This window comes from Lipotes vexillifer, unplaced genomic scaffold, assembly GCF_000442215.2.
Source record: "Lipotes vexillifer unplaced genomic scaffold, Lipotes_vexillifer_v1.1 scaffold1501, whole genome shotgun sequence".
In the NCBI taxonomy this organism is placed as follows: domain Eukaryota; kingdom Metazoa; phylum Chordata; class Mammalia; order Artiodactyla; family Lipotidae; genus Lipotes; species Lipotes vexillifer.
Window position 1 is genome coordinate 287773 of NW_006794836.1, and position 20595 is coordinate 308367.

The window sequence follows — 20595 nt, forward strand, 5'->3', positions numbered from 1 at the left end:
GCAATGACACCCCAGAGCCAATAAGAACACCCTTTCATCCAGTTTCCCAAGTATCAATTCCCACTAAAAGGAACCTGAACTTTTTGGAAAAATAGCTGATTCCAGGTCTGGGGCAGGGAAGTACAAATGAGCCTAGAACATCTTGCTTTGTCTCAAACCAAGGAAGTACTTAATGGGAACATGTCAAAAGGACATAAGAACTGACTTGAAGGGGCTCCCATTGGCCAAATCTGGGACAGTTTGAGCATCAGGAAAAACAATGATGGTAGTGAATTATATAGCACAGTGAATTTTTTAAAAGAATACATGAATCTGCAATGACTCTAAAAGAGAAGGGAGAGAAGCTCTCCCTTCCAGAAGAATACCAGATAATAAACCTAGAAGGAATGATAAAATCAGAAAATAACTATTATGCAATCAGCAGCATAACTGATTCAGACAAGGATCATCAATAAATGCTATGAGGGCTTCCCTGGGGGCACAGTGGTTGAGAGTCCGCCTGCTGATGCAGGGGACACGGGTTCGTGCCCCGGTCCGAGAAGATCCCACATGCCACGGAGCGCCTACGCCCATAAGCCATGGCCGCTGAGCCTGCATGTCCGGAGCCTGTGCTCTGCAACGGGAGAAGCCGCAACAGTGAGAGGCCCACATACCGCAAAAAAATAAATAAATAATAATAAATGCTATGAAAGGCTGTTACAGAATAAGATATTCACATACGATTGTTAATTTTGAAAAGTGTCCTTTGCAATGTAGAGATCTGGTGACACCACCTTAGACAGACAACCAAAAGCAGCATCACAAATACTAGGACAAATGAAGATTTAGTGCTTTTTGGTATAACACAACGGGTGGTGCACAAATCACCTATGTGGTATTCCTGCCAAAAATGTTTAACCTGAACCCAATCATGTAGAGATGAACAGACAAATCAGATTGTGAGACAAGACAGCTGACCTGAACTCTTTAAAAGTACCAACACATTTTACCATGAAACACAAAAAAAAGGCAGGGGGAGAGGACCATTCTAGATTAAAGTACACCAGAGAGACATGACAACCAAATGTAATGCATGGGGCTTCCCTGGTGGCACAGTGGTTGAGGGTCCGCCTGCCGATGCAGGGGGTGCGGGTTCATGCCCCGGTCCAGGGGGATCCCACATGCCGCGGAGTGGCTGGGGGCGTGGGCCGTGGCTGCTGGGCCTGCGCGTCCAGAGTCTGTGCTCCGCAACGGGAGAGGCCACAGCAGTGAGAGGCCCGCGTACCACGAGGCTCAGAGTCAGAGTAGAGGATAGAAACAGAAGTCTGAGTTTTGATTAGATCCTAGATGGCTAGGGGAAAGAATGGCTACAAAGAACACTAGATTATAAGAGGGGGAAGAAAATAATACTTTATATTATAAATAATAATAAAGTAAAATAAAATATATAATGAATCTGAGTATGAACTATATTTTAAGATACAACTGTTTATAAATAATACTGCTGCATCAAAGCTATATTTTTTGGTTATGATTAATGTATGTTAGTTATATGGCATGAAAGATACCTGCTTAGGAATTTTGGGGTAAAGGGTCACAATGTCTGCAACCTACTTGCAAGTGTTTCAACTTACTTGAGAGAGAGATAAAGGTAGCAAATGCTAAAAAGTAAAATACAATAGAACATAATACAAAATGATATAATCTAACTTTTTTAAAAAGATATACTCAGGAACCAAGAATAAGTTTCATTTAAGAGATCAGTTATGTACGATTGGCTAATGAAGTGGAAGTAGTTGAGTGTGGCTCCTGAAAAAGCCAATTATAGGAGGTAGATTGCAGGGCAATAGTCCCCTTTGACTTTCTGTCTTTTGTCCTTCTTCCTTCCTCCTTCAGCCTCCTCAGAAGACAAAACCCATGGAGACGCTGCAGTGAGGCAGCCCCTGTGCAACCGAGAGGGAAAGACTAAGGGAAGCTCCATGATCTTGAGCCTGTCTTCCTTGAGCTTCTAACCATTAGCAGCAATCACCTACCTTTGTTCTTTCTGTGAGAAAAATGAACTCCTAAGACACAGGGTCCCAGATGTTCTCAGTTCATGGCATTCTTAGCATCTTGGTAATTTTTTCATGGCGCCCCAGGCCAAAAGGAACACCTAACAGTTCTGTTTATTAAGTAGTTAGGTGTCAATAACTGAATAGTAATTATGTACTAATAACTTATTAGCTGTTTGAAAAACTAACACATAAATTTTTTAAAAAGCATTTTTATTTCATTTTTAAATAACCACAATTACGAATGGGATGTGCATTTCAATTATGCCTTCTACTACTTCTCAAACCTTGGAATCAGATTGGACATCACCACCTTCATCTCCTAGTCCACACTGATCTTCACTTAGTATGCGCTTTTTTTATTGTGGTAAAATATACATAAAATTTCCCATCTTAACCATTTCTTAAGTATACAGTTTAGTGGCATTAAATATATTCACATTGTTGTAAAATCATCACCACTTTTCATTTCCCAAACTGAAACTCTGTGCCCGTTAAACAATAGCTCCCCATTCTGTCCTCCCCTAGTCCACAGTAACCACCATTCTACTTCCTGTCTCTATGACTATTCTAAGAACCTCATATAAGAGGAATCATACAATATTTGTCCTTTTGTGTCTGGCATATTTCACTAGCATAATGTCTTAAAGGTTCATCCATGTTGTAGCATATAACAGAATTTCCTTCTGTTTGAAGGCTGAATAATATTCCATTGTATAGATATGACACATTTTGTTTACCCATCCATACACTGATGTATACTTGGGTTATTTCTACCTTTAGCTATTGTGAAAAATGTTGCTCTGAACATGAATGTACAAACTACTTGCTTTTTTTAATCACAACTACCAAATATGTAGTTTCTCAAAGATACAATATCATCAAAAAGAACATACTGCAATCTCATGGTGAAAACTGTGAGCCTCCTCAAACTAGTGGTCTGCCTGGTGTTCAAGGATGTCACACTTCCCATGCTTCCTGCAAACTTTAAAATATCTCGTGGCTCCCTCTGAGTCTCCTGTGGTACCCCAGTGCCCTCGGCACACTATTTGGGAACCACACCCTACAGTTTTAAAGCCATGGTTATTTGAGTTTTCATATGAGCAGAACTCAATCCTTAAGTAACATAAACATTACAATCAAGTTTATATTTCTCTTGAGGCTCCCGCTGGAAATTTTCAAGTCTTCAAAAAGTCAGATGTCTGTCTGTATGACAATCCCCAGGTAACTTATTCTACTGGAGATATACAGAAAGATAAATAGATATATATCAATAGATACACCTCCTATTGGTTCTGTTTCCCTGGAGAACCCTAATACACCCACAGAGTCACAGGTTCTTTGGCACTTACCCTTTTGGATCATGACACTGTCAATAGCACATGGGAAAGCAGTGGCAAAATCAGGGAGAGATGTCAACCTCAAGTTTATCACGTCATCCCCAAGATTAAAATCCTTCCACAGCTTGCCAGTGTCCTCAAGATGGATCCAAACTCCTTGGTATGGCAATCATGACCCTTCATCTGGCTACTGCTTATTCTTTTCCAGCCTCATCTCTTACCAAAGTCTCCACACCTCCCCTCAATGTGAAACCAGATAGAAGTCCATGAAATGCACCATGGTCTCTCCCCTCCAGGTTTTGAGCGTGCTTTTCTCCCTACCCAGAGTAAGTTCCAGACAGCCCCTGCCCCTTCACACATACAGAGGACGTACTCTTCCATGACTGTAAGGCTAGCTCCTCACCCTTCAGGTGTCTGCCTAGATACCCTACTCTCCTCCCAGATCCACTTTTCAAGCACCGGCTGGGAACCCCTCCAAGTGCTGCCATTATCACCCTGAGTGTTATCTCTACCAGAGCCTTAACTATGCTTTATTCTAACTGCCCATTTATTTTTTCTGAGTTCTCAACTCCTTGAGGGCCAGGACTATGTTTTATTGGCTATTATAACCCCAAAACAGTGGCTCACCCATAACATATGCTCAATAATTATTTGTAGAGCAAATGATTGGATGAAGCTCAAACATTCCCAGATCACCATTCTCAAACAGTTACTGGCTTAGTTTAGGAATTGTTATCCAAGATGTGAAAGGGACACATTCAGCCACTCCTGGAACCATCCAGACCACTAGTGGTATCCAAGCTGCAAGGCAAGGGGGAATAATAATACAGTTGTCCTCAACCCCTTACCCATGCCCCAATCATGCAGATCCAGAACAGGCACTGCAAACTTATAAGCTGAGCAAGGAGCCAGAAAACAGAAAAGAAGAGAATCAGGAAGCAGTGCTAAGTTTTACATGAGTTCCAAGATGTATTAACCCTGAGAGTTCGTTATTCCTTAAGTACCTGAAGCATTTTTTATAAACTACGATTATAATTATAACCACTTCTAATCACTATTAAAGTAATATTCCCAAACTCCTTTATTGCCTGGCAGGGCTTATGTTACTTATTCTTTCTAGACCTTAGTTCCCTTATCAGTTAACCAACAATAGCATACAACTCAGGGCTGTCGTGAGGAATAACTGAGACTATGTACTGGAAAGCACTTAACATGGTGCCTGACACATGCTAAGTTATGATATAATAAGTGCAAGTTATTAATATTATCACCATTATTATTGCCAGTCAGGATTTCAAACACAAGTATATATAAAGCAAGCTACAGTTCACTAGTCAAGCATGAGCTGAAAGATTTTACTGGGCCTCAGTCCCTGAAAATACAAACACATGAGCTTGACATTAAGAACCTTAGCTTGCCATGTCATGAACATAGCAACCTGACAATGACAGAGCTATTTCAGATGCAGCCCCCAGGGAAAATTTTTCCTATACTTACACTAAATATCAGTAGCTCTGAGAAATAAAACACCTCAAAACCAAGCCTACACCAAAGTAAGTAAAAAAAGAAAAGAAAAAAGTTACACATATGTTTACTTTTTTTTTTTTTAAGCTACCCATTTATACCAACTTCTCCATATACAGAAATACACAGACACTAAAACAAACAACTTTTGGGTTACTTGCCTGATATAAATCATTATTCATCATAATTGGATAAGTTATGAGTTAACTGGGTGAATGGCTACTCACAAGGCTGCTAATAATTTTATTTGGTGGTATAAACACTTAGTATAAACATTTAAAACTAAATGCTAAAAATACCTAAAGGAATATATAATCATGCTATTTTATATAACAAAGCTATATTTTACATGGGATACATACTCCTTTTTCTAGCCCCAATACACATATCATTAGCAATATAACCTCATTAAGTCAACAACAGTTTCTAGAGAGAGCATGTCACTCAAATAATTTGTTATTCTCCAAAAATTATTCTTAATTTAAAACGTATGGTAATTCAAACACTGCTGAATTAAAAGCATTCTCTCTGCATTTCAAATTAACAAGTTTTTTCTAGTTCTCAACAAGCACAAAAATACATCTTTTCATTATACTCTTCTAGCTGCCTTCTCTCTTGTCACTAGCTGTATTATAAAAATTATAGGTTTAGGGACTTCCCTGGTGGCGCAGTGGTTAAGAATCCGCCTGCTGATGCAGGGGACACAGGTTCGGTCCCTGGTCCAGGAAGATCCCATATTCCACGGAGCAACTAAGCCTGTGCGCCACCACTACTGAGCCCGCGCTCTAGGGCCCGCGAGCCACAACTACTGAAGCCCGCATGCCTAGAGCCAACAAGAGAAGCTACCACAAGGAGAAGCATGCACACCGCAACGAAGAGTAGCACCCCCGCTCAACGCAACTAGAGAAAGCCTGTGCACAGCAACAAAGACACAATGCAGCCAAAAATGAATAAATGAAAATAAATAATTTTTTTTTAAATTATAGGCTTTGCTCTTAGAATAATTTTTTATCATTTTATGTACTAGTCCCTCATTTTATTGGCTATTAAATTTTCTCCCTTTTTAATCCTTTTCCTTCCAAACACCACCTTTCTTCTAGCATCCAACTAACATAATGACAGTTCCAGCCACCCATCTCCTCCATGGCCTGCAGAATCCAGCCCCTGGTAAGCCAAGGCAGAGCTCTGTGTATCCAGAGGGCAGGATCATACTAAACTTGCTCTTGCCCTTCCTCTGCCACCACCCACCCTACTTCCCTGTTTCCAATCTTCTGTCTCATCTTCCACTCTATTTCACAGTCCCATGAGATGACACATTTACCACTGTGGTGCCCTCACCCTCACACATGTGTACACGTCCACATCCTTTCCTAGAAAGCTACATATCATTATGAGACTATCAACTTTGACCCTGACACTGAATCTTGTATTTTTCCATTGGATTTGCTGGCAGAGAAGAGACAAGGAGGAGAAAAAAAATAGTGTCCACTTTTAAAAGATCCCAAAAAGACAATCCTACCTTTCCCAGATTTTGGAGGAAAGGGGCTTCCAAACTCCTGTTGCTTTGGCTTTAAAGTGTGTGGCCCTGACATGCCTCCAGTCTGGGTGACCTGGAAACGTGGCTTCCCACTGGTGAGCACTTGTCTCCTGGGGCTCAAGGCAGGCAGATGGATGGGGCTCTCATTCATGTTGCTCTGAGGAGCCATCCCTCCTCCTGAGTGCATCTTGAGATGGAGGCTGTTAGCAAGGCTTCCAATGGCAGGGCTTGGTGTGCTGCCACAGGACGAGGGGCCAGGAGTCCCCGAGTGGGCTCGAATGGGAGGAATATGTTGGCCACTGACCATCCCAGGCCCCTGTGGGGTTCCTGATGTCCGGTGGAGATTCATGCTGCATGACCTTCCATTCATTCTGACAAAACCTGTAGCCAGGTTGGTCAAATATCCAATGACACTAATGATTCCTTTCAGGCAAAGTCCAATAAGTTATCCATGGTGTGGTTTATTAGCCTGTTTAAAAAAATAAATACAGGCATTTTTAAAAGTAAAAAGGAAAATAAATTACAACAAGTTTTCAACCTGTGTAGCATTCATATCAGGAAGGAAAGAAGCACTCTCAGCAAAACGGTCTTTTATGTAGAACAGGGTTATCTAATACATGGTTCATTGTCAGGCACTCTCCCCTCCTGCACTCGTTGTAGACATGGATTATGGATCACTGCATTGTTTTTTTTGCCACTGAACCCTTCTCAATACAGTGCTCTTGGCAACTATAACCAATCTACTGGTGCCAGCTTGCAAAATGAAACTTATTTTGCTCCGTAGAGGATTTGTCTGTACTAGTTCACAATTGCTACAGTGCATCCTGGGAAACCCAAAAGCATCACCTTCATGAGCTGTGAGACTAGTGCTTCAAAGATTCCAGTAAACAAACGAAAAGCCAATACAGGGCTTCCCTGGTGGCGCAGTGGTTAAGAATCCACCTGCCAATGCAGGGGACATGGGTTTGAGTCCTGGTCCTGGAAGATCCCACATGCCGCGGAGCAACTAAGCCCGTGCGCCACAACTACTGAGCCTGCGCTCTAGAGCCTGCGAGCCACAACTACTGAAGCCTGCGTGCCTAGAGCCTGTGCTTCACAAGAAACCACCGCAATGAGAGGCCCGCACACCACAACGAAGAGTAGCCCCCGCTCACCGCAACTAGAGAAAGCTGCACAGCAACAAAGACCCAGTACAGCCAAAAATAAATTAAGAAAAAATTTTAAAAAGCCTATATAACCTCTAAAAGAGATTATGAGGACATTAAACCATCTCAGATTTTTACTCTACGAGCAATCTTTTTCACAGTCCCTAGATTTACAAAGGATAAAAAAATAGGCATGGGAATCTCACAAAGGCTTCATATATCCATATATCCAAATATTCACAGCAGCGTTAGAGTCTTGGTTCTATATTGATCCTGAGTTATGGGGAAGGAAATAGAATCAACATCACAATACTCTCATCTTCCAGTACAATCCTAGAAAAGGAAAAGCCTGTGTGAAATGCTTTATGGAAAGCATAAGGACAAAACAACCCTTCTAAAGGTGAGTATGTTCATCATGCACCATACACAGTAAACTGACAGTAGTTCCATGAAACTTCCATCTGCCATCCTACCACTCCCTTCCTCAAGTGGCAGAGCCAGAACCAAAAGTAGTGACGTGGCCACAGGACATCATCATCCATCCATATATAATAATGTCAGTACCTCCTGGTTATAAATCATTAGGAAAGGCCTTTTCCTCCCTTGATCCACAGTTCCCCAAAATGTGTGTAATAACATGACTAAGTGCCACTATTCCAAATAAATGACCGACATAGTCACAATCTGTATTCTTTTATACAGGCATGATAGTCATGGAAAGAAGCCAAAGCTGAACAAACACAAGAGATACAGACTGAGTGCAAAGTAGTAATGGCCAGATATCCTCAACTGGATGATTCCTACTTTTTCTCTATGATCCACTCAATGTCTTAGACGAATATTTCCAACTCAACTCCCAAATGAATGTTCCATAAATCATCAAGTACAAGATATCAAGGACAGCAAACCTTTTGTGAAGAATTTTTTTTTATCGTTTTAGAAAATCAAAAATACAGGTATCCCTTGCTTTTCAAAATTTCACCTTACGCCACTTTGCTTTTATAAAACTTACCTAAGTACCTGTTTTCACTAACCAAAAGAAATTTGAGGAGGATTTTCACTTGTATGAAAAAAGGTGAAAAGCAAAAACAGCTTTAGCATTTGTTTTGCAGGGAGCCATTATAGAGGCAGTACTCACCCCAAGCAGTGAGAGTGCTCCTTCACTGGGAACTACGCTCAGCATCTCAACGTCAAGCCTCCAGAGCGTTGAACTGTGTCTGTGAACATCTGTGCTTTATCTCATTTTATTTTGTGCATCCCTTAGCAACATGTGTCCTAAGGTAATTGCTTCTTCGTTTTACGCCATTTCAGCTGATGAAAGATTTCATAGGAACACTCTACTTTCAGATAGCAGGGGAAACCTGTAGTATTTAATTTTCAAGCTAAGCACTCACTGTGCCTTCTGCAAAGTTGACTGTGTATGCCCATACGTTGAGGAACTTCCAAAATTACCAACAATATAAATCTGGAATGTTTTCTTCACCTTTATCAAGTCTCCATTTTATTAAGAATTCTATCAGTCTGCCACATTTAATACTGACATGCCTCCTCGGAAACAATCCTAGGTCTCACTCCTGTCCTTCCCTCCACTACAGTGGCCAAGACGGGACAAATAAATCTAATGAAGATTATCCAAAACTGCATCATTTAAGTTTGTTATGGAACAATAAGAAATGAACCCTGGTATCAGACTGTTGTAGGTTTTTTTTTTAATGCTAAAAAAATTCCAATGCCTTTTCTGCTGCATCCATTTAGAAGAACTCAAGTATACTACCAGCTGGTCTGTTGATTCACTGGTTGATTGTGGGCAAGAGTCATTTAATGTCTCTGTGCTTTGCCAGATGATATTGGCCATCTATTCTCCATTCACTGATAAAACAGTGTTTTCTGAGGCACTTTGAACCCTGCAGAAGAAAGCACTTATTCAGTACCAACCAAAAAAAAGGCAAAATAAATATGCTGTATTGGCAATTTGTTGAAAATAAGGAATTATCCAACATGAGTGGAAATATGAGTCACTAAGACCATGGGCCAAGTGACAAGTTTCTGCAGATTTGCAGACTATGCCCATTTCCAGGTTTTTTAAAAATAAGGGAGTCGATTTTGGCATCAAGATCATATATAAGCAGGAATTCTCATAAAAAATCTGGGTAAAAACATATAAATAAGGGCTTCCCTGGTGGCGCAGTGGTTGAGAGTCCGCCTGCCGATGCTGGGGACGCAGGTTCGTGCCCCGGTCCAGGAAGATCCCACATGCTGCGGAGCGGCTGGGCCCGTGAGCCATGGCCACTGAGCCTGCGCGTCTGGAGCCTGTGCTCCACAACGGGAGAGGCCACAACAGTGAGAGGCCCGCATACCGCAGAAAAAAACAAACAAACAAACATATAAGTAAGTATTCAGCATTAGGTTAGATCATTAAGAAGGTGAATTTGTAAGAAGGAAAAATAATTAAAGAACTGAGAACTTAATTATCAGAACTCATACCTGCCCGGATATTTATTTTATTCTTATTTTTTATAAATCACACTCCTGTTTTAAACAGCTTTAGGGTGAAAGTAAAAACAACAACAAAAATGTACTTAAATTTTATTACTAAAAAAGCAACAGCCAGAAAGTAAAGTGATTAATACCATAAAGAAAAACCAATAGGTCAATGGTGTGTGAGCTGAGAAAAACCAGCCTCAAGACAAAAGTAAAATAAACTGTATGAGAAAATATGCCAAATAATCCAGTTTTCACATTAATTACACCAACAAATTTTTTAAGCATTAGACACCAGAATTTAAAAATCAATTTGTTTATTTATATTATATAATATTTTACGTGCTTTTTGGCCAGGTCATATGATCATAATTCGAAGCCCACTTGGTAACAAAAAAGGAATAAACAGCTAACTTTTAAGAAAGACCCATCCTCACTGAGTCGGAGTGAATAGAGTACTCAAGTAGAAGTTAGGACACCTGAGTTCAAATTGTGGCAAATCATTTACATCTCTGGACAGTTTTTCATCCACAAAATGAAGAATTTGGTGATAATCACTTGAAATTTTGTTCTTCCAGATAATTAAGAAGAGGAAGATTATGGAAAATACTCATTAACTATGATGAAGGATAAATATGTAGATTTTTATACCTACGGCACTTAAAGGGATTGGGTGGATATGAAAGCAAAAACAACAGTAATCTCTACTGTCTCCATCACATCAGAGATGTGCTGAAAGACAATACCCACCTTGAAAAATGAACATTGGGGTCAAATTTTCCTACACTTTGCCAGAAAGTAAAATCACAACTAATCACTATCAAAACCTGACTGGTAGGATTCCACTGAAAGAGCATCTTTCTATTTAAAAACTTAATCAAGTTCTCCACCATTACTTTCTCCCCTGTCCCCCATCCAACTACTCTAAACCCAGGCATCAACAGAAAAAAAGAAGAAAAAGCATGGAACCCCCAGAAGTATAAATTTAGGGTACTTTGGATCTGACATATTAATACATTTAGATTTTTAATACTCCTTTGGTTCAAACAATGAAAATGTTCATTCATTCTGCTATATGAGTCAACATAAGTTAATAAATCTTTCCTTTCGGCCACTTGAAAACTCTTAAAACACATTCCTGTAAGTCAAGTCAGAGAGGAAGTTACTTAACTCCTAAGAAAACCAAGGCACAAAATCACTTAATGATAATTTCATTAGATTTCTGGAAAAGCTATGACTTTAATCAAAATACAAGATCATGACTCTACCTTCTACCCAAAGCTCAAGGCACTGTGCCTTGTGGATTAAAAGATTACACAGAACAATGTTAACTCATCCCTTCAAGAAAATTCCAAAAACACGAGTTTCATAATGTCTATTTACAGCCAAAAGCCCTTTCTTAGTTAATATTACTAACAGACTCATCTAGAGTCATAATTCATCTGATGAGCCAGTTAATTATTAATTTTCATACATCATTTCATTTCCTTAGGCTACATTTAGCCTTTGTTACATTTTCCATTCCTTATGCCACAAGCATTTCTTACCCTGCATAGAAAACCTGATAATGAGACACGAAATGCCTGTCAGCAAACAAACTGCTCCTGGGCTGGCTTCTTATATATACGTCTAAACCATCTAAAATAGAGTTTTTATTGATTCTTTTTATTTTTCCCACTTCGGGTTAATGATTGTATAATTTCATTAACATTGCCTTTTCAACATCACTGCCTTGATCGCTAATAGGCCCCTGCTATTCCCATGGGTTTCTCTAGTTACAGCTTTGTAGCCAGAAGAATATAGAAATGAAAAGCCTATTGATAGATAATATAAGGTATTCTCATGCACGGCTGCAGTGTGAAGCACATTTTGCAATTCAATCAAGGAGCTGAATGTTCTTAGATCCTAGGAGTTCATTTTAATAAGCAGAATGTACCTTGTCCTAACACAGGTGACTGACTTCTCAGAAAAGATTGTATAAACAAAAATCAATCGTGTAAGTCATTTTATTGGCAACAATATAAACACAGCTATATTAGATGTCACCAATAAGTCAAAATTATTCTTGTCTGCAATTTTAACAAGAGGAAAGTGCAAACATGTACCTGTGAAGCTGGAGGATACTATAGAGGAAATGCATTGGATGTGTACAATATCATTTCTCTAAACTGAAAGTATATTAAGTAACCAGCAACAAAGTTTAGTTGATCATTTCTGTGCTTTCGTAACTTTATACAGTGAGACTGACACTCTCACAGACTTTACAACAGAGGTTACACAGAAACAGGGATGGAATAATTCCACATTTGGGATGTGGAGTGGAAACTTAGGGAGGTTACACCTTGTAACTAGTACATATAGACCGTATAGTCACTTGGGCACTCCCAAGGTCTAATATAGGTAATTCGAGAATATTAACATATTTATTTTGAATACTAAGATGTTTATAGCTATTACTCAAGCAATATAATCACCAATAAAATGAAATCAAAGAAGTTTAGCTTTGAGTTATACCATACTTCACTTAAAAGTATGAAGACAAATCAGTGTTCCCTTCAGAAATTCAAGACCATTCTACCAAAGACCACTAAGAAAAGATAATATAATGAACTTATGGATCCCATCTAATAGAATTCCTGACTCTATTTTAATCTGTGATTACAACTCTTTGCTATCGAATTAGAGGTATACACATTTTAACTTTTTATATAAAATTTTCTCAAAAATAAAAATAGGGGCCTCCCTGGTGGCGCAGTGGTTGGGAGTCCGCCTGCCGGTGCAGGGGATGCGGGTTCGTGCCCCGGTCTGGGAGGATCCCACGTGCCGCGTAGCGGCTAGGCCCGTGAGCCGTGGCCGCTGAGCTTGCGTGTCCGGCAACGGGAGGGGCCACGACAGTGGGAGGCCCACATATCGCAAAAAAATAAATAAATAAATAATAAAAATAAAAATAATCTTCCCTAAGTTTATGGAGTAAAATATCTGGCAGTGCCTTTTTAATCAAACTAGTGGCTACAATACTAAAAATGTGGGTAGTAAATATGGACAGACACTGAGGAAAGGAAGGAAAGGGAAAGGGAGAAGAGGGACAGAAAGGAGGAGGAGAGAGAGGGAAGGGGAGGGGAAGGGAGTGCTAAAAAATGACCAAATCTAATGCAGGAATTTATTCTGTAGTTAGTTAATCCTAACTTAAAAATCAGAAGCAGCATTGAGAACATTCCACACGATGCTAGCGATTACGGATATCTGGAAGAAATTCAGAACCTTCAGGAAAATACTGCTGGAGGGCATTATAAGAAGTTCAATAACCTCTCTTAGAATCTACTTTCCACACTTCAATGCATCTATGCAACTCTCATATCCCCCAACTTACTAAATGTCACTACTTTTAGTAGCAATTACCTACAAGTGTTTCATCAACTTTGCCTCAGTCATGAATTCATCAATGAGTACAGAAAGTTCTAGAAAAATATGGCCCTACCAAAAAAACGGCAACAGAGAGGGGGATAGTTAGGGATTCCCTTAGTCAGCTGCAAGAAATCACACACAATGAGAACGAACTTGAAACCAAAAATATTTTTGAGACAAACATAGGTAAGTTCAGAAAGGTAACCATGCCTTGGCCCATGCATTGGCCCAAGGTGAACATGGGCCATAAGTTCCTAGATCTATGTTTAACAAAGTAATGTTTCTAAAGCACTGTTTTTCAAATTGATGGCAATCCATTGGTGAGCCCTGAAATCAATTATTCAATGGCAAAACATTTTTTTAATGAAATAGAACCAACTAGAATAAAACAGAAGCTATCAATGTGCATCAAATATACTAATGGTTAAGAATTGTTTCCTTTTAATGATTTGTGGGTGTATATATCTGCATATCTATATGCATATAGTGTATTCTGGGTAAGATGAAAAATACATTTTCTGGTGGGCTGTAGACAAAAAAGCATAAAAGCTACTGTTATGGAAGCATTTGGACTATCTGCCTGCCCAGGTACTTACCAGGAATATCTGTAGACATAGACAGAATTAAACAACCAAAGTAAAACAAATACTATAATATAGCCGTAATAAAGAAAAGATCTAAATGTTTGACCTTTTTAGCTTTATGAAAAATAAGGCTTAAATCACACAAAGCTACACTCCTACCACTGTTATCTTTCACTTTATCTTTTATTTAGTATCAACTGATCAACTGTGCTCTACAAATATCAATTAACCAACTGACTACCAGAATCAGGATCAAAATGACTGACAATTTTATATCTTCCTTGATGTAAAGGGTACATGACCTTCCCTGGAATAAAACTTCACTTTTACAGTGATAAAGAGGGGAAGTATAAATTAACACATAACTGCCTTTGAGAACTGAGTTTTTTGAAATCTGTTCTTAATACGAGTTAACCATCAGATCCTATGAAGAGGAATTTGAAATGGAAAAACGAACACATTCCCAGTGATGTCACCACGGAATTAATTACCTGAATTGCAAAGAGTGAACAAACACCACATGGCCATGGTTTGAGACACAAAGCCTTCTTCAGAAATATAAAAGAAAAGTAACTGGCTGGAGATTTTTCTTTAAAAAAAAAATCCATCCTCACACAAGGAGATACACAGGTTGTAAAATATGGCAAATGAAAGTGCGTTCTTTGTCACCTAGTATGTATAAATAACTACTCAGCCCATGTGAATAGCTATTTGCAAAGCTAAAACTCACTATACGTTCAAAAGGATAATAAACATCTACCTATGGAAGATTCTAGAAATAAATTGAATTTAGCACTCATTAAACCAAATATTCAAATATATTAAATTATCCCTATCACTTGTGTAACTGAGTGATTTCTTTCCTTCAGTGTAGTTAGTTATTGCTTAAAAGTAACCAATGTAACTATTTTTAGCTGTTGGTAGACAGAAGTTTTATACAAGTTAAATTATGTTCACTGACATCACTGCAGAAGTATGAATGTCCACAACAATGACTAGGCCCTTAACCAACATGACAACATATTTATTTAAAAAAAAAAAAAAAACCCTACATGAATGACTCAGTCAAGTTACAGACAGAAGTGGAATCTATTGGTCATGCTGCAAAGGTTGAGAAAACATTAATCCATTTCTTCACACACAGGAATAACAAGAATTCATACATAGGCCTGGCATCTAGTTAGTTTTGTGTGTACAGTATTCAGCAGGCCTAGAAATGAAACTTCATAGATCTGGCTCAGAACTTCAGAAATAACTGACATTGAGAGAGCCTGACCTTTTTATCAAGGAGCCTGGGACAGGGTCTGATCTTGCACTGTAATCCTATCTGCCCATCTGCAGTTCAGCAAGGCTTGCTGCAGCTGAAGGAATGTGTAGTTGTTCCCATTCTTGGCCTGAAGAGATCATGTCAGACAAGAATGGCCCCCACCAGCTTTCTTTACTTCAAGTCTGCTTTCAACTACTTAGAACCTTCATGATTCCAGTATTACAAATAAATCCCCTGATTTTGTTCCCAAAGTAGAAAATGATTAGATCCTTGTTTCTGTTCATCCTACATATTGCCTTTGAGTCCACCTGAGTGGTGTTTCCCCTCCTCCCTTCTTTTGCCCTCTGTTTCCCCAAATCCAGATTCTATTCAACCTCCAGGCCCACCCCACCTTAGGCCTTCTCTGATCCTCTCTTAAGCCCTCTGTCTCTGATCTGTAAAATGGTGAGAATTACACTGTTGTACCTAGTTCACAGCATTACAGAATATTAAATGAGATAATGCACGTTACTTGTTTAGCACACTGTCTGGTACATAGAAGGATCCAATAAATGTTGACTATTTCACTCTATGTACACCTCCTTTAACATTCATAACTTTCTGCATTGCCTTATAGTTATCTGCCTGTGTTTCATCTTCCTGTCTAAATTCTAATTTCATTAAGTTTTAGGACTGTGTCTAAATTACCTTTGAACTCTCCCCAGCCCTTATAGGTACACAGATTATTTTATATTATAGCTTTATATTTATATTTTTCACACTACCTGTGTCATACATATTGACTTTTCATATACATTTATGCACATATATTTATTATATTTATAGTTATCATACTATACTGCTTATTTATACTGAAAAGCATGGTATAAATGAAATATATAATTATATATTTATACATCAATATCCTATATTTATCATTTATTGCCTGAATAAATATAGTCTAAGTAAGGTGTGACCATAAAATCATGAACCTTACGCTCTGTGCCTTGTGGAACCAGTTTAATTACAGTTGTGTGCTTCCTGGTCTATTCCTCCCAGTCTATTCCTTTCTTTATTAGAACAAAGCAGCATAAAAACTCCGTCTCACTCTTCTGAGCCGGCATATTATTCTTGTCTTTACCTTGGCATACTCGTGAACAATGAGAAATCCTAACTAAAAGTCACAAAACAAATACAGTCATTTCAGTACTTTCACCCAGGCGCTTCTTTGCGTGGGTGGAGTGTGTGTGCTATCCCTAACAGAGAGACTGCTGAATGCATTCTGGGCTGTCAGGGTGGTAGCTGCTCCTCAGTATTCTCCTTGCTCACCCTAAGCTGGCTTCACTCATGTTCAGTCTCCCTAATCAGACAGTCATTAGGATGGAGAATAGGGCTTCTGCTTCTGTCAGCGTTTTTCCTTAATTCTGTAATATTAAGTAATGCCTGACCAACCAATTTCTGCAAGCCAAAATGTTCCCCTAAACTTTAAAGGGGAGTCCAAATAATTTGACCTACTAAAAGGTTGTTATATCAGCGAAAGAAGCCAGACCCAAGGGTGCATACTGAATTATCCCCTTTACATAAGGTATTAAAAAGACAGGCAACATCATTACAGCTCTTAGAAGTTAAGGCAGTCATTACTCTTGAGGAGAACACAGTGACTGGAAGGGCTGGGGGAAGATAGTGATGAGAAGAGAGTAAGAGTGATGTTTCTGGGGTGTTGGTAATGTTCCATTTCTTAATCCAGATGCTAGTTATTCAGTTGTGTTCAGTTTGTGAAAATTCATATCAATATCATCATATTGATATTGTACTGTATCAATATTTTATTTTATCTCAATAAAAATATTTTATCTCAATAAAAATTTTGGACTTTGTGTCAACTCTGCCTCAAGTAAGTGGAAAACTAGGAAAACTTGGAATTTGAGCATCTTTGAATCAAACTACATGTTAATGTCATTTCAAAGACTTTATTGTAAGTTTCATCCTCCTGGAAAGAGTAAGGCAGCATGGTTATACTGCACAGATTTCCTATGTGCCATTTATTTATGTTTTAAATTTATTTTCAGTCCTGATTGAGTCTATGAGCCAACCAAACTTTGAGAAAAGTTAAATGTTAAGTCTTGTATTTCAATCTTCCTTATAATATCCTCTACAGAAAATAATTACACAGAAAATGACTTCTCCAGGGAAGAGAATGTGCACAGGATGCCACTTCCTGAATTATCTCCTTCAAGAAGTATTCCTTCTATACTCTGGAAGAACTACAAATTAACATTACAACTCCAGTGATCAACAACTACAATATGAGAGAGACAACACCGGAAAGAATGTCCTCAAATTAATTTACTAGCAGGAAAGAACAGTCAGAGAAAAGAGACTGAGAACACTGAGCTCTCTTCTGAAATGATGGGAAAGACCAGTTTCTGCCATATAAATGAAGGCAGGGCTGGTACATGATCAGTTCCTCCCAAGCAAACCAACCAACCCCCCAAGTATTCAATTTCTGACAAACCCTTTACTATTAAGGAACTTGTATGCTATCGGGAACCAGAGAAAAGATGCTCTCTCAAACTGGCCTAATGTGAACCAAGGAGAGATGGAGTTACAGCAGCAATTAGATTTAACTATTCACACTGCAGGATTACTGAGTTCTCTGGGTAACAAAGGAAAGGACTTCAACTACCAACAAGGAAAGGTGTTTGAAAGTAACTGGAAAAGAAATCCCCCACTCTTCCTTTCCAAGGTAGTGTTAGGGCTAATCTGGCTGCACAGACAACTAGTGAAAACATATGAAAACTGTAAAGCATTCAAAGGCGATCATTAAACTTCAACAGTTCCCAATTGCAAAAATAACATCACACTCTCCTGTCTCTAAGTGGCTTCAAACATTCATTGTGGCAGATCCTTTTTCTACAAACTTTTGCTGGTTGCACCTGTTTCACACTTCACTGTAAGCAAACTTGAAGGAGGGAGAAAAGAAGGAATGGGAAAATTTAAACCAATACAAATCAATTTTATACAAAAAAAAAGTTTCCCCATTTATGTAAAAAGGGAGGTCCAGTCAGAAATGCTACAGAGAGGGAAACAGACGTCTGGCTAACTCCCAAGGCAGAAATCATGACTCATCAAAGCTTTCAGAAGGGACAGAATGAGACTCTGCATTTGTCTTGAGTTCACCTTCAGGCCAAGGAATGCTCTCTGAACTGGGAACTGGGAAACTTGATTGTCTGCCCTGTGACTGTGACAACTGGCTCTGAGGCCCTGGGCAAAACTCCTAAAACTCTCTGGGTCTCAGTTTCCTCATCCGTGGGTGATCACCAAGATCCCATCATACTTGAGATTCCCTCTTTCCACAACCTAAAGGGAACTGGTCCACTGGGGGGAGCTGCAGGACATTCCTCTTCTCAAACTCCAGAGCCCCAGGCCCAAACTCTGGGGCGAAGCTATGTCCTGCAAGTAGGTGGGGAGAGGGTGCAAAGCCCTCTTCTCTGCAAGAAGGGGCCGCAATTCCAGCTATCAAGTCCCTGCGTTTCCGGAAGTACCCTCCACCCCCACCCCCTGCCCTGGGTTTAGATGCTGCAGGGATGAGGGCCCAGTTGATGTCCGGGAAAGCCTAGCAAGGGGGTGAGGAATACCGAGGCGGGGGGTGGGGGGGCTCTCCAGCCAGCAGAAGGGCTGGAGAGGTCGGGAGAGGTGCCGGGGACCCGCCAGGCGAAGGAGAAGCGTGTGGGGCAGGACAGGAGAAGGGCAGCCCTTATCTGCTCACGACCCCCCTATCTTGGCCACCGGGGATCCGAGGCCCGTGCCCCTGGGCTCTCTGGCAAGGAGTGAGGGGCGGGTCCGGAGAGGCAGAGGCGACAAAGCCCTGCTAGGGACGCGCTGCTGCGACCCCGTTACTTCCTGGCCGCCTCTGCCCCTAACCCTCCGCCTTGTCCGCAACCGAGCGCAGCAAAACAAAACAAACTCGTGCAGGCTTCCTGTTGTGCAACCCAGTCCTGAGTAAGTCGGGGCCGAATGAGCGCTGCGGCTGGCCCGCGGCTGGGAAGTCCAAGAGGCAGGGAGCAGCGCGCTGCCCGGCCCAATCCCGGATCCCGAGGAAGTCGCAGCCTGCTCGCCGCTCCCGGGAGCGCACGCTCCCGCCGGCCCTGAGCCCCCACCCAGCTATCGTCCTAATCCTTGTTCTTTCACTTCTTGCCTCTTAAGACACCCCCAAGTCGAGGGTGCGACTCGGGAAGCCAGAAATGACCTTTCAGAAAGTTTCTCCCTACAGGTACCTAATTGAATCATCCATAGGATGACAAATCCGTCAGGGCCAAGTTTTCCAGACATTTGGGTGACCTCCTCATCACCGAAGTGACTTGTCAGCTCCAGTGAGTAACTTGAAGTGTCGCTCTGGGCAAGGTGTGTGTTTAGGAGAAAGCCGGTTGCTCACTCACGCTTTCCAGAAAGCGGCCTCGGGCGACTTCAAAATACACACAGGGTCATTTATAGGGACTGGAGTTGTGTGCAGGACAAAGTCCCAAAGACTGAGACATTTCCCAAACAGTGCTGACATTTTGTCGGGCCCTATAAAAACGTAAACGCGAGGTGACACACCTAGTGGGGAGTGTGCGCGTCTGAATCTGTGCATTTTGCGGCGTGGGTTTATAGACCTGGCGGCTGCGAGTCGCTGGACCCGTCCCCACGAGGAGTTAATGTACCCCCTACCGGAGGACCTCCGGAGCAATGGGGAGGGACATGGGCTTGGGTGAGGCACAACATGGAAAACAGCCTTCGTTAGAGCTCCACAAACACGTGGAACTGGCAAAGGCAACTAAAGCCCCGTGAGCGCGAGAGAGACCTCATGTCAACCCATCAATTCCCACTTCTCCAAAGTTTCCCTTCAGTGGGGACTCATGGGTGGCGTGCACAACCATGCCCTTGCGTTCCGTAACTTGCCCTGATTTTGTAGCCTTCTGGACCCTGTAGTTTAGAAGAAAAGCCAAAAACAAAAAAAGTCTTCCTCATTAGAAAAACTTTAAAACCTTGTTGATTTCCTCTCCGTCTTCTTCAGTCGATGCTTTTAGGCAACTAGACAAGAACACAGCTTGACTCCTAATTGAGAATTGTTATCTATCTCAGTAAACAGATCTTTCAGAGAATCTGGGTGTTGGAGTGCACGTATTCTTAAACCTGAGCGAACACCACCCGCTCAGCTTGGAAACAGTTCTAATACCTAGTTTGTATCTCTGAGCGTTGCAACTCGCCCACATTCTCAAGCGCCCGGCTTCTCCCGTCTCTCGCCTGCGAGCAAAGTTCCT

General features: G+C 40.6%; 1 protein-coding gene across 1 annotated transcript in view; it reads right to left on the bottom strand.

The window, feature by feature from the left end:
- Nucleotides 1-19677, bottom strand: part of LOC103088067 (zinc finger protein GLIS3-like) — a gene marked incomplete at its 3' end in the record, with an annotated part of 186936 nt that extends 167259 nt beyond the window's left edge. The window contains exons 1-2 of the mRNA XM_007467349.1: nucleotides 19570-19677; nucleotides 6414-6900 (exon numbers count right to left, since the gene is read on the bottom strand). Of these exons, the coding sequence (XP_007467411.1) occupies nucleotides 6414-6801 (388 nt within the window). The remainder of the gene's footprint in view (nucleotides 1-6413; nucleotides 6901-19569) is intronic.
- Between the last annotated feature and the right edge of the window lie 918 nt (nucleotides 19678-20595).